We start from the raw sequence: 15,368 nt of genomic DNA, 5'->3' as shown, positions 1-15,368 counted from the left end.
TATAATTCCATGTTCTAATGCAATGGGCTCCACCTTCCGACTGATAGATATTCTCGCAGAGTAATTGTCCTTCTGACCCCCTACTCTAGCTCTTCCTTTACCACAACTTCTTATTTAAAAAATAAAAAAATAAAGTTTCCCTTTTACTTCTTAAACTAATAGAAATTACCATGGCTCTATTTTCTAAGTATTTATTTTGTATCTTCTCTGAAGGATAGACTCAAGTGGAAAATACATGTTAAAAACACACAACATCCCCATTTGGAAGATGTCACTTGCCCCTGAAAGCTCAGAGGGAAACTATTTAAAATTCACAACTTTTGCTGTTTGTATTTTGAAGCAGCTCACAGATAAAATGGACACATGGAACACTAGTCTGCCACATACAAAAACTGTAAAAGTTAACATTTCCTAGTAAAGGGCAACTGATCTCATTTCAGTTGGAGAAATCAAGACATGAAAAGTTTGAGTGACTAATGAGAGAAGTGAAAGCAAGCTTTATTTCTTCATGGTACCCATAGTGGATGATTCTAGACCGCTTTTTCTCGTTAATAAGTAAGGAGATAATATGTAAACTCAATATAAATTCGAAACTAGTGTTTCATTTTAAAATTCACTTCTTTTCATATGTTAACAAGGCACTAGCCAATAATGTAAGAATTAATTGTTAATTTCAGTTATCTAATAAAAGAATTAGAAAGATGAACACAAGATAAATTGAGTGGAATGGAAAGCAATTGATGATATACAGTTAAGACATTTAAAATCAATCAGGAGAGTAAAGATAGAAAACCAAGCCAGCCTAAACACAGTGTGTGACTAACATAATAAGCTGATGTACAATTCACCAAAAAGAGTGTTTGTTACTTTTTGAAAAATGCCATTTTTCTTAAATTTTTTATGATCCTAAACAATTATTAGACTATGGATTTTTTAAAAAGAAAATTGAGACTTGTGATAGGGCACTTGGGTGGCTCAGTCAGTTAAATGTCCAACTCTTGACTCTGGCTCAGGTCATGATCTTAGGGTCATGGGATCGAGCCCACATTGGCCTGGGTGCTAAGTGGGGAGTCTGCTTGAGATTCTCTCTCCCTCTCCCTCTGCCCTCCATTCCCTGTATGTGTGCACACTTTCACTCAAAAAAATAAATAAATAAATAAATCTTTGAAAAATATTGAGATCTGTGAAATTAATTGTTCTACAAATGTCCATTGCATTAAGCCTACGTTTTAATATGTGCTTATATAATTCATATAGGAACATGTAACACAATATATTATGTATAAGAAAAGATAATGATTGGCTTTTATTATGATTATTGATGTCAATTTCTGGTAAAAGCGGTCTAAGAATTTTTTTTATGTTTTGATTTAAATTCCATTTTAATTAACTAATTTAAATTAGTTAACATACAGTGTAATATTAGTTTCAGGTGCTCATCACAACAAGTGCACTCTTTAATCTCCATCACTTATTTCACCCATCCCCCACCCACCTCCCTTCCAGTAACCAGCAGTTTGTTCTCTATAATTAAGAGTCTGTCTCTTGGGGGCGACTGGGTGGCTCAGCCGTTAAGCGTCTGCCTTCAGCTCAGGGCGTGATCCCAGAGTTCTGGGATCGAGCCCCACGTCAGGCTCCTCCCCTGGGAGCCTGCTTCTTCCTCTCCCACTCCCCCTGCTTGTGTTCCCTCTCTCGCTGGCTGTCTCTATCTCTGTCAAATAAATAAATAAAATCTTAAAAAAAAAAGAGTCTGTTTCTTGGTTTGCCTCTCTTTACCCTTTGCTCATTTGTTTTGTTTCTTAAATTCCACATGTGGTATTTGTCTTTCTCTGACTGACTTATTTCCCTTAACATAGTACTCTCTAACTTCACCATGTCATTGCAACTGGCAAGATTTCATTCTTTTTTATAGCTGAGTAGTAGTCCATTGTGTATATTTACTATAGCTTCTTTATCCATTCATCAATCAATGAACATGTGAGCTTTTTCCATAATTCATCTATTGTAGTCTAAACATTTGAGAAATTCAAAGTCAATGCACTTTTGTTGTGATAAATGGAATTGTTGAATCACTGTATTGTACACCTGAAACTAATAAACACTGAATATTAACTATTCTGGAGTTAAAATAAAATAAAATGGATAAAAGACAAAGTAAATGCACTTGGGTGAAAGTCAAGGATGAACTTTAACATGGAACATATGCATGTGCAAGATTATATTTCTCATATCAGTGTTGCATTCCATAAAAATAGCTAGATGAGGTTTCAAATGTAAATATTTCACACAAATACGTTTGCATAATTCTATTTTTATCCTATGATATTAATATAGATGGCATTTGTTTAAAGATGTTTATTTAAATTCAACTGCAACAAACATAATTGTTGGTCAAAAGTATCAAGCAATGAATTTCACATATTATACAGACAATTGTCCATGCTACAAAATTATAAGCACCGTATGAATATAACAGGATAAGCTTGCTTGAAAATTTTAAATTAGATTAAATGAGCTTGAAAGATATGGACTAAACGCTAAGGTATAGAATGTAAGATTTCCAAATGTTAATTTAGTTAACTTTCTTGTAGTAACTACGCACACACATACTACTTTTATGTCTATTTCTAGAAATAAAATAGTAAACTATAAGATATATATGAATAGAACAAGGAGGACATCTTGAGGTCATTCTAGAAATGTACATTTTATTCTTAGAGCCCACACACAATTTACCATTTAAAAAAAAGTTCTTTAGACTAAGTTAATACGTTCAATATAAAATGTGCTTTATCTTCAAATAGAAGGGAGAAGTTTCTCAAAAGCACTTAAATTCACTTAAAAGCATCCTCTCTGTTTTTCTCCCCTTCTGTTGCTGTCTCTGTCTCTCTCTCTCTCTCTCTCTCACACACACACACACACACACACGCAAAGACTACAAAGAAGTTATTTTTGCTGAATGATAGATAAAATTTTAAAATATGCATGGAACTGTACAAACGTTTTAGCAAAACTGTGTTAAATATGTTTCTACAGTAGTAAAACAAAAGCTTCTCAAATATTGGTCCAATGTACTTCATTAATCCACTGTATGCCTATTTTGTCCTCCTACTACTAGAAAAATAGAAATAACACTTAATACAATGTTTTGAGTCCTGTATATGTTTTTTCCTATGCACTTTCAGTTAAACCTGGACTCGGAGGACCATTGGCAGAATGTTCTGGCTCTTCAGGGCCACTTGGGGCTTTACTACCTTCATCTTCTTTGTTTCCTTCATTGGCCTTATCAAGGGCACCAGGTGAACCGACACAATTAGCATCCTGTTTTGCTTTGTCCAATTCATTGTCAAATTCAATTTTATCTTCTTGATTGTTGCTTTTCTTTATTTGTCCATTCTGGGCAGGATAGGTGCTAGCAATGACATCATACAGGAATTGGTATTGCTCCTGGAAAAAGAAAGAAGCAAGAAAGCTTATGTAATTATTATAAAGAAACTTTATGTAATTATTTTTATATCAGTTGAAAAATAGCAAGAACTAGTCATTTACTTGGAAGTCTTGGGTAAGAGAAAACTACTCTTTTTTGTTTTTATAAAAAGAACATTTTAAATGGCTTCATCCCCTTACAGTTCTAAGGATTGATGGCAGGGTATTTCTCAAAGTTCACCTTGGAGCAACACCAAATGTGTTCATCCCCCTCACAGGCCACGTGGTGTCTCACTTCCATGCCTTGGCCCATGATGCCACTTTCTGGGCTTATCCTCTTGCTTTAATGCCTATTCATGATTCATCTAAGTAGCAGAGCAGAAGTCCCTTGCTTCTGGAAAGCCGATGAGGAGCCCCCATAGGTTAAATTCAGTGCCCTCATTCATGTTCTTTGATTAATCTCTCCGTCATTTCAATTACTACATTGTTTAATAAATATCTGCCTTTTCCTCATACTAAACAGTGAGTCGCTTAATGGCAAGAGCACATAGTAGGCACTCGGTACATTTTTAAAATCACTTATATGCAAGCTCAGTGTCCTGCACAATTGAAAGCTGCATAGATCTGAGTGAGTGGTGAAGTTTACATGGGGACTAGTTATGAATTTCCAGACTACCCTCTACCGTTGCAGAAGAGCCATGTTAGACTGATTACAAAAACGCCACACTTATTATCCTCTCTGCAGCCACACTTGTTGGCAAGGTGACTTTGCAGACCCTTTCAACAAGAGGTGGAGTCCATTTCCCCATTCCTTGAATCTGAGCTGGCCTTGTGACTCGTTTAGATAAGAAAATGCAGAGGAGGACATGTCATGCCAGTTTCCAAGCCTGGGCCTCAAGAGGTCTCGCATACGGCTGCCCTACTTCTCGGAACTTGTTGCTGCCGTGATGTGAATATGTCTGGCTAGTCTTCTGGAGAAGGAGAGACCTGCATTCTACTCACCCCTGTTGCCAGAGCTAAAGGTTAGCAACTGCCAGTCTGTTGGTAGGAGGGATCATTTTGGACAAGCCAAACCCCAGCAAATCAACGAGTGAGCCAGGTCTAGATTGGCTGAAGTCGATCGGCAGAACTATTTTGTTCCAATAGACTATTGAACTATAATGAATTTTTTTTTCTGCCACTAATTTTGGAGTGGTTTGTTACACAGCAATACAAATTCATACAGGAGTAAAGATGGGGGAAATTAGGGAATTCACGAGCATTTGAAGAGACGTTCTTCATGAACTGCCACAACGAATTGCTGGCAAGCTCTAGTTAGTTCTCTTACTTATATTAATAACAATCGAGGGGAGCCCGGGTGGCTCAGTCAGTTAAGCATCTGCCTTCAGCTCAGGTCATGATCTCAGGGTCCTGGGATCGAGCCCCACGTGGGGCTCCCTGCTCAGGGGGCAGTTTGCTTCTCCCTCTCCCTCTGCCTGCCACTCCCCCTACTCGTGCTCTCTCTCAGATAAATAAATAAAATATTTTTAAAAAGAAAACATATTAATAATAATTTATTGTGAATTATGTAAACAGGGAAGATAGGAAAGAAAAATAGAAAGGTAAATAGAAGAGAAGAAAAGGAGAGAATTGGAGAAGAGGGAGAAGGAAGGAAAGAGAGAGAAGAAACCATCAAAATAAAAACGCCAAACACATCAAATGAGCAGCTGTGAGGTCTACTTACAAACGTGGGAACCATTCCTGGTCTAGCTCTGCGGAGAGATTTTACTACTTGGAAAACATCTATTACTTCTTCTGTTTCTGCGCTTTCCAAGAGATTTAACAAAGCACAAAATAGTCCTGTTTGCTGAGAACCATCTCTATAAAAGGAAGAAAAAAAGAAAATAATCCTACATTTTATGGAGAAAGTGATATTAGAATAAAAACTGAGAGAGATGGAATATATTCTTCACTTTGTGTTTATTGTAATTATGTTATTCCAATCTCTTAAGAGCAAAACACTTCTGCTAAATGCATTTTTTGACAACCTTTTTCAGTTTAAGAATATAATAATCTTACAGTTTAAAAAACTACTTGTCTCAGGCTTTAAAAATGTATTTTCTTTATTTAATACCTTATAGATTATAATGCATTTTTATTTACATCTGAAGTTGTAAGGAAGTTGTTAGGACAAATATTGTAATGCCAATTTGACAGATGAGGACACTGAGATTTAGGGAAGATAAAGACATGCCTAGAAATCAATAAAACCAGAAATCCTGGACTCAATATTTTGTATATTACTAGACCGCATGTTCTTTCTCCTCCTTTCATCTGCCCCTCTAATGCTTTTTACAAATGTCTACATTTCTGCATCAATAGAAAAATGATACCTGGTAGAATCATTCATTAAAAAGAGGACAACTCAATGATTTACTTAACTGTAAGAAGCATGTTACATTATAATAAAGATTCAATTTAGAGAATATGTTATTAGCAGGATTTTATTTATTGTGCATAACTAAGGGACATATAATAGGTATTCAGCCATATGCTAAGAAACATGTAGTTTTAAAGCTTAATCTTGCCTTCTTTAGCTTTCTTTCTGCATAAATTTCACCTTTGAAAACTAAAAAAGACTGAAAAGTCATGGATCTCTAAGGACTTGATACTAGTGTATGCAATTCTAATAATAATAATAAAAATAATAATAAAGTTTTCTTGAACATTCTAAAAGCGTCTCACTAAGTTTACATTTCTCATTTTACTTTTATTTTTTTTATTTTGCATTTACTTTGCTGTGTCTTATGTAAATATTTTATATTACGCGTCCTTCTTTCAACGTCTCTTATTTAAGGTAGATACGTAGGCATCTCTCCCAGAGGAAAGTTTAAGGGTCTACATAACAGAAATTAATAAAGTCAAAAATTATTATATATTATTAGAATCTTTTCAGTTAATATATAACCTAAGATATGTTTACTGAAGGCAAAGCATTCATTCTTCTGGATTCTCTTAACACCTAATAGAGTGGATCAATGCAGATAAGCATAAATAAAACGTGATATCCATCCTCTTGTCTGTTCATGCAAGACATTCATTCATTCATTCATTCATTCATCCAGGACATATGACATTCCAGATTCAATGTTAGGCACTGGAAGTCGAAGATGATGTGACACTGGCATTAAGAAACTTATAGACTAAAGCTATTGCACTATAATATAATCATTACTATCATATTTCTATATTAGTTATAGAAATTGCTCTATACGTGGGAGCAAAACTGAGAGAGTGACTGATTCCACAAGAGGCTTTCGCTGTGGTCATGCATTTTCTATGTCAGGATAAATGGAATTTAACAGGAAGTATAAGCCATGAAGTCAAGCATTATGATGATTTTTAGAGAATATCTTATCAAATCCCACCCACCTGCAGTGAATGAGGAGAGGCGCATTCTTGTGATGCTTATTCCCTTCAGTGGAATTCTTGGGAAGTTTTTCTTTGAGAGTCTGAATCATAGAGATTAATTCTTTGGGTTCTGAGGGAAGCTCATCCACATTCCAGTTGTTATACTGGTACTGGTACACAGTCCGAGAGTCTTTCCTCTAAAGAAGGGAACATTAATTCAGGTAAGGTTCAGTCCATTTAATAATTTGTTAGTCACGCTTTCTTCACAATTACTTTCTTTTAACTCCTCTTAAAGTTTTATTCTGAAAACATTATCTAGATTTTGTTCTGCTTTTATGGAGTAATATATAGTAGTTTTTCTACCAGATCAGTTACCAGAACAAAAATACATACTCCTGAAATTACTTACATACCTTGGAATGTCTCAGTTCAAATACACGGAGGGTATAAGCTGAAGATTGGTTGGTGTCTTTCATATCAACTTGTACATCTCCATATGTTTGCTTTTCTTCTTCCCAGTACTGAGCACAGGCTTCCTAGATAAGAAAGCACACAATTCAACAACTTCCACACAAGTGTTCTGTTTGCTTTTTAACGTATTCAGAGCACCTCTTACTGTCTCTGTCTCTCCTCTCTCTCTTTCCCTCCATTCTATTAAATTGAAACTACCAATTGTGTTCTAAAATGGAAAACCACGCATAAAACTCTAAAATCTATCTTGAGTATGGTGGCCATCCATTCCACAATACCTGGTGTTTCCTTGTGCAAATCAAGGGAACTGAGAAATAACCAAAGTGCGCGGGACACCACAGGAATGGCCCTGTCACCACCAGTGTAGGTCCTTGAGATTTGTTTCTTCCTTCCATACCCTTATTACCATCCCCTCTTCAACATGTATAGACTGAGCTGAGGTTGATCATGAACCCTGCAGTAACAAGTTTCACTGTCTCTCCAGCGGCCCTTGAGGAAGGAGACTTCATCTTTTGGAGTTTTGTCTCTGTATCTTGCTGACCAACACCATGAGAAACCTTGTGTAAGTTGACTCGGTATCGAAGTAAAGGGTCAGATTGCAGAGCACGTGGATCACAAAAGCATGTTCTCTCTCTCCAAATGGTTCTGCACCAACTATAGTCACAATTGCTGACGACGATAGGCATTCCTGCCTAAACTAGCATTTCAGTTTCTGGCTCTCACAATTTAGATGAAAGAAAAGATTGCTAGAATTCCATGCTGGAAATCTGAAAATGTTATTTTGTTTTTTAAAAAGAAAAAAAAAGCCATAAAATAAAACATGTCCTAAGTCCAGGGATAGGGAACCAAAGAAAAGACAGAGTGAAAGAAAAGGCATATAGTTGCATGCTTATGAGGGTGTTCATTAAATAAGCTTTAAGATATGCCAGACAATGTGTTAGGTGTTAAAACTAAGTAAAATCTACTAGTAGTGAGATTTTTGATAACTCAAGGGATTAAGGAAAAGATCAAATACACGTCACAGGCATTAAGCAGATCAAATTAGATCTTAGGTTCACCTCCAACTACAGAATTTTATAATAATAAATATTACATGAACATAAAGAAGGCAGGATTTAGATAAATTTTTCAGGAGTTCTATCTAGCTAGAAGAAAAGGATCAAAATGGTAATAGAGGACACAGTTAGATACAGGCAATGCCAGTAAATAAAGTCTCACTGATGAAAATGCAAATGGTATGTCAAGATTCAGTCAGGAAACCTACTTGTCCAGAATAGAAATTATGGAAAACATAAAAATACAAAGAAAATGGAATGATATATGAGAGTCTGGTTATTGAAGGTCTTAAACATCACACTGAGGAGTTTGGTTTTCATTTGAAGAAAACAGAAGGAAAATGTGTCTGTTGCTTGTTGTTTGTAGCAAGCAGTGACACTGGGGTTGCTGTGGATGAGATGATCTGCAGACGGTGCGTAGGACCGGAGAAAGTAGCGTGAGAGACTGTCAGAACCCAGACATGAGATGCCAAAGTCTGAAACTTGGATGGAAGATGGTAAGAATGAACAAAGGCAACTTTGTGACAGAAGGGTCAAAAATCCGAGGGTAGAATAATCGAACAAGTAATCCAAGAATGGAGAATGATATTTTATGACAGAAGGACCAAAAAAAAAATATTCTTAAAAGTACAAACCTGGTCTCCATTCTTCAGCTGTGTCAGCATGACAATAACTTTGACTTTTCTTTGGAAAATCATCTGCCAAAAGTCACCAATAGTCTCTTTTAGTGGTCCCTGGGTAGCAATCATCACTTCAGGTTTCCAGTAACTCTTTAAAAAGAGAGAGAGAGAGAGAGACAAGAGAGAGAGATTTTGTTACTCTCACTCACCAATGAGACAACAATGGATTCTTAAAATAACCATTTGCAAATATTGTCACTTAATTTGATATCATTGCTGTTACATAAAAATATGAAGATCCTTAGACCCAAGAAACAATGGATATCTATATGTAAACCACTTTTTTAGTTAATGACAATACTTAGCTAATGGTGTGAAATCAAGTTTAGAACATACTATCTTAACCAAACAAGTGTTGCCTTCCAAGACTAACTTTAAAAAAAAAAGTTAATGTAGTTGTAAAAAGAAAATACATAAGCATTTCAGATTATCTTCATTATGTCTCTACTTTAAGATGTCTACACGGTCTTAAGATATCTCAGAATTAAACTAATAAACTAATTAAACTAATATTCTATGAGTGTGAAAAATTTGGAAAATAAATCCAACTTAGTGTATATGCAAAAAGTATTTACTGAATGACTAGAGTTCCTTGTTAGAATTCTCTGTTTACTGAAAAAAAGTTATTGACACAGACTCATTTAATAATTCAGACAATCTGAACAAAATTTTTTAGTTATGCAAATACGCAAATTTTTGTTTGCCTACCATTTGGGTATCTGAGTAAGTATAAATGTTTTCTGATACTTGTATTTGCTGAAATTGTATTATTTTTCAAATTCATATGAAGAGTCTTATTGGCCATAAATTGTAACTAATAAGCATTGTCTTATTTTCAATCAACACATTAGGCTTTAATAACTTTAAGTCTTTCAGTAAGTTAAAATATAGTATTAAAAATTGAAATTTTGTGTCAATCAATATATAGTTATGGCCAAGCTCATCATTCTTTTATAAAATCATTTAATGAATGGCCATAAAAATACAGATTTTTTTTTTACAGTGTCTTCTAAAATACATTTTTTAAAGGGTTAGATCCTGGACTTTGGAAATGTGAGTACCTACCATTACGAAAGATGCGTTGATGTATCTACTTGTTTCCTCTGAGTCACTGTCATCATCCGAAGATTCATCTGAATCATGCTCACTCTCTTTGCTCATCTCCAGTTCATGTTTAAGCGGCACTCTGTTAAAGTCATCTACGGAAAATAAATTAGTAGTAAGTCTTTCTTTAAAAAATCAAATCTCCGCTTGATTGTCATGCAGAAATTCGAGAAGTAACAGATTGCATTATGTAAATTTGCTGATGTACATGAAATGAGACCCTACATAAAATTCAGTTCATATTGATTAACAAGTTATAAAAAAGAAATCTAGGAAAAAGAAGCTTTCAAAAAAGTTCCTAGAAAAAAACAGGATATAACACGATGTTAAACAACAAATAGATATAATAGTCCATATAATCATTCAATCTTTGACACATATACTTGAGTTTTCATAGAAAGTCATCATTTTGCTAGATACGTTCAAAAATACATAAGTTTGAAAAAATACATAGCTTAGGTAAAACCTAATTTCTCAGTTATAACCTGTTAACATCAAATTAACAACAGGTCAACCATACATTGGTATGATTTATTTTGGTTGTCTAGTTTATTAGCTTGGGTTATATTTTCTCCATGCTAATTTTAGTTTACGCAAATGAATAAAATGACACTTGTACCAGATATGATCCTACAAAATGTTTAAGTAACAGAACTCAAGCAGTGAAACTCTACGTATGTTGATCTGTTCAGTTTGACGATTAATAGTGTATAGGGTACTTTTTACCGACTGTCAATTTCCCAGATAGGAGGAAGGGATAAAAAGAAAACAGAAAGAAAAAAAAAGGAAGTAATGGTTGCTATTAGCAATTACCCTGAAGCAAATAACTGAAATAAACTAAAGATGAGAGAGAATTAGTTGGGTGGACTTGGCCTTTTTTCTCCCAGCTTGAGGTTACGTCTTTCTGACAACCATTTCTGAAATAATTGGTAGAAAGAAAATGCTAAATATAGTCTATCTTCCAAAGTCCATTGTGAATGTTTGGGGTGCAAAGTATTTGCTATAATTAAATTTAAATAACCCATTAGCTATTCTCTATTGTCAACCCGAGGTTGAAAACTTGCTTCAAAATCATTTGTGTATGTGCATCCAAAAAGAGTTTACTTTTATCTGATACCAAAGAATAACATAAAATGAGCTACTTACATGGAATGGCGTGAGAATTCCTGTTTTTACTTTTATTTTGTTCTTGATTTCCAATGTGCTGTGTCCTCCAGCTCCTATATGAGGGAAGTCTCTGAGGATGAAAAAATAGAATGGAACACTGTTTTTAAAATGCAGGTTGTGGTTTTGTTTATTATTGTGGCGAAAGATGTTCCCTAAAGAAAGGTATTACATCAAGTTTTGTGAAATAATATGCATACATTGCCTATAGTTCACAATTTTTAAGTTTGCCTCTGAAGTTCTCCTTTTAATTTTTCAGGCATTTAATATTTTTGACATGGCGAGTTTGAACTCAAGATACACAATTATATAACAAAATAGGTTTCCTGCTTAAGAGCTGCTGGAGAGCAAAATAGCATGGTTTGTTCTTCTATAAGTTGAAGCACTATACCCATGTTGATGACTATCCATATTGCAAAAGGCAGTGGTACCTTACTTGAAGTGATCAGCTATAAACTCTCCAGATACAGCATTCACAGAAGACGTGGCTCGTGCTTCAAATAATTGATATCTCGTTTGCTTCAGCCTTCCCTACTGCTTTCCCTCCCATTCACAGTAGCTGATCAGTCAGCAAGACCTCTCATTTCTGCTGGGGAAACTCTCAAACCCTTTTGCATTTCTCTCTTTCTACTTAGTACAGTCCACTTTCATTTCTCACTTGAAAACATCAACAGTTTCTTAACTGCCCTCTTTATCTTCAATCTCACTTGCTCCAATCCTCTTAAAACTCGATAGAGTCCCACTGAGGCTCCTCAGCAATTTGCCATCATTGGTAAGAAGCATTCAACTGCACAAAAAGCCTTTAGGGAGGCACTCTAGATTGCCTGTCCAGGCTCACCCTGTGATGGTCCCCTTGGACTTCAGCCAACCATCATCCTCAATTCTGGGAAGGGGCCGAGCTGTCCTTTAGCTCTTGTGAGTTTTATGCTTGGACTATCCTTTTCCCTTGTCACTCTGCTAACCTCTACTTGCCTTTTAACTATCAATTTAAATGCCATTTATTCTGGAAGATCTCTCCACCTGCAGCCCTTTCTTCCCATTGGTCCTGAAATAAATATTTGTCAAGTGGATGAGTAATCTAAACCGAAAGAGCTCATCATAGGCAGTTTAGTAGGATTTTACACACACACAACTATACGTGCATGGGATGTATGAGTGCATATATATATATGCATGTATTTTAATAGGGTGTGCTCTTTCAGACTAAATATGGCACCCTGTTTCAAACCCCACGCGTTGCTGTGTAACTGAGTGGATGAAAGCCTCATCACTGACTACTAGGCCACTTGAACTCACCTTAATGAACAGCATGGAGGCTGATGCCTTGGAAAGCATCACATTTGTTGCTCGTCAGAATGGTCTCCCAGTGGCCCCTGCCCTCTAGCCAATACCCAGTGTTATAGATAACACTAATGGCTTACCCTCATTTAAGACATGAAGGGTTTTTCACACCTTGGTCTCAGCCTCCCAGTGCAACCATATTTGCTAGAGCTCTATTACTAAATATTATCTAAATATTCTCAAATACAACTCAGTCTTACATCTCACCAATCAATGTCCTCCTCTCTGCTCTCTGGTACTCAGGGTCTGTCATCAGTAAGCTGCCATCCACCTTAATGCTTTTCTCCCAACAGTTCCTTCACCTTTTTTGCTTAAGGGGGTGCACCAGGTGAAACCTGAGGGTCCCTTGAGAACACCACCAAAAATGCAGCAGTAGCTCTTTTTTAAAAAAAAAAAATAACTGAATTCCCCACTCATACCCCATATACATCACAGCTTAAAGGAAATATATGTGCTGTCTTTGCTACCTGTTTCTACTTATAAACTGGTTTTATTCGTTTCTCCTTCAAAAAGTCCAACTACATTGATTTTCCTGACACCATGTCATATTCTTTTGACCTTTGTTAGAGGCTTCAGGTACTGATTATTGGATCACTCTACCCCATTTAGTTTTAGACCTGCCTTTTTTTCTCCCCACATCTGTCATCATGCTTGGTTCCTTCAACATTGACAAGGATGACCTATGCAACACTTCAGTCTCTTCTTAGCTTCCTTACTTCCTATGACCTTTCCCTCCACTCTTCTGCTGTCCACTTTCTCCATTTTACCTTTGTAAGTTTCATTTCAAACATTCATTTAAAAATTATCATTTCAACCATCTCATTATTGAAAATTACCTCTTTTCTTCCTAGTCCTTTATTCTAGTATCTTCAGTCTAGCAATGTGCAATTCTATCAAAACCTTCCACATACCATCCTAACTACTTTCCTTATGTGCCCCATGTCCTTCTGTGGCCATTTGCTCTTTATCACCCACCACTATATCACACATTTGCAAACACCCCCAATTCGCCTCCAGCTTTCAAAGAGTCACTTTAAGAAATCCTAGATGAGTTTAACCCAACCATCTGTATACACAGCCCCTATTTTCAATGTTTCCATAGAAAGCAATAAAACCATCTGACTCTTTAAATTCATGACCATAGATTTCAAATGATCCAACAACAATTTCCAGCAAGCTACTACCTTTGCCTGGGGAGATTGCTTTCCTACTTTGATATAACTCTTTCATTTACTTTCCTCTTCCTCAAGCATAAGTTCTTCTTTGCCCTACTCACTCCTGTCCCCCTAAACTTTTAACTGATGATCTTGCCTCATACGCTCTTTAGAAAGAAAAGGCAATTGACAAGAACTGCCTCAACTTCATATCACCAAATTTACCAAGTAACCTACATCTCTTCTCTCGTTTTCTATCTTCCTTTATGTTAAATGGAATAATTTCACTGTTTCTTTCTTAAAAAAAAAAAAAGATTTTATTTGTTTATTTGACAGAGAGAGACAACGAGAGAGGAAACACAAGCAGGGGGAGTAGGAGTGGGAGAAGCAGGCTTCCTGCCGAGCAGGGAGCCTGATGCGGTGCTCAGTCCCAGGACCCCGGGATCATGACCCAAGCCAAAGGCAGACGCTTAACGGCTGAACCACCCAGGTGCCCCAATTTCACTGTTTCTAGTTATAGTCACTACCTATAACCTGGGTAACACTCTCTCACCATGTCCACCTGCAAATCACTTTGACTCTTGTGCCCAAAACTGTACACGAGCAAAAACCTAATCATTTTTGTTCAATGACAGAATTTACTCTTTCTTTTAGGGACTTTACACACGAATGTTTAAATTACACGTATAAGTGTTTCCAAACAGCATATATGTATATGTGGATTAGCAGGGTTAGTGTACTGAAATGTGGTTGATTTGTCAGCTAAAAGAGCAAGAAAACAGCAATTAAACATCCTTCTACTCAAGACTACTCTGGTAGCCTGCTGTTCTTCCACTATACTCTGGTCTTCTGCGGGGATTGTGTTACCTGGTGATTATTATATTCTCCACCTCCACCTCCCCCCTATCCTCACTTCGAACCAAAGCATTAAGCAATTCTGCATCTGATTAAAAACATGTTCCTGGTCTTGTGAAACTCTCCAATTTGACCAGTTTGGTAGTTTACAGAAAGTTTCAGTAACCTGGAAAATAATAAGAGAAAAGTTGCAAAACTTTTTTTTTTTTTTTTTTGGACAACTGAGCAATTTGGAGATAGCTTTGAGAATTCTCTGAATGAGTGAACTACATCCTAGGCTAGCTTTCAGAGTAATAGCCCAATAAATAGAGTAGGACACATGTATTTATCCTTTAGTTTCTGTCTACCAGCTCCAGCCAGTTAAACTTCCTAAGTAGTCATAAACTCCTCTAATTATTTCCTTTACAAACCAAAGCCAGATGTAGTTTTAAAAGGTGAGATGCTATATTGCCTTTGGCAGACCAATTTTGTGGGTATATACTATTATTTTGACACTTTATTTTATACCAGCTTAATGAGAAATAGTTAAAAGTGTGGGCTGTAGACACATTTCTCGGTTTAAACAAGCCTCCCTCATAATAGCTTTGCACCTTCAGGCATTTCTCTTAAACTCTCCATGTCTTAGTTTCCTCATCTGCGTTCCATTGGTTATGGTAAGGCCCAAATTCGAGGACCATGTCAAATGTATAGCACAGCACTAAAAAATAGCCCTCAATGAAAGTTATCCA

The 15,368-nt window shown here is 36.1% G+C and overlaps 1 protein-coding gene across 8 annotated transcripts in view; it reads right to left on the bottom strand.

Moving 5' to 3' along the window:
* Positions 1-2,340: 2,340 nt before the first annotated feature.
* PTPRC (protein tyrosine phosphatase receptor type C) overlaps positions 2,341-15,368 on the bottom strand; it is a 120,371-nt gene continuing 107,343 nt past the window's right edge. For all 8 annotated transcript variants that reach the window (XM_026480708.4, XM_057315168.1, XM_057315169.1 and 5 more), the window contains 7 exons: positions 11,273-11,363; positions 10,088-10,221; positions 8,978-9,112; positions 7,230-7,352; positions 6,838-7,013; positions 5,150-5,285; positions 2,341-3,447 (listed from right to left, as the gene is read on the bottom strand). In XM_026480708.4, coding sequence (XP_026336493.2) covers positions 3,172-3,447; positions 5,150-5,285; positions 6,838-7,013; positions 7,230-7,352; positions 8,978-9,112; positions 10,088-10,221; positions 11,273-11,363 — 1,071 coding nt within the window. In that variant the 3' untranslated portion in view covers positions 2,341-3,171. The remainder of the gene's footprint in view (positions 3,448-5,149; positions 5,286-6,837; positions 7,014-7,229; positions 7,353-8,977; positions 9,113-10,087; positions 10,222-11,272; positions 11,364-15,368) is intronic.

The sequence above is a fragment of the Ursus arctos genome, unplaced genomic scaffold (genome assembly GCF_023065955.2).
Source record: "Ursus arctos isolate Adak ecotype North America unplaced genomic scaffold, UrsArc2.0 scaffold_2, whole genome shotgun sequence".
In the NCBI taxonomy this organism is placed as follows: domain Eukaryota; kingdom Metazoa; phylum Chordata; class Mammalia; order Carnivora; family Ursidae; genus Ursus; species Ursus arctos.
The sequence above is the reverse complement of the archived record's forward strand: the minus strand, read 5'-3'. Positions and strand labels throughout refer to the sequence as shown.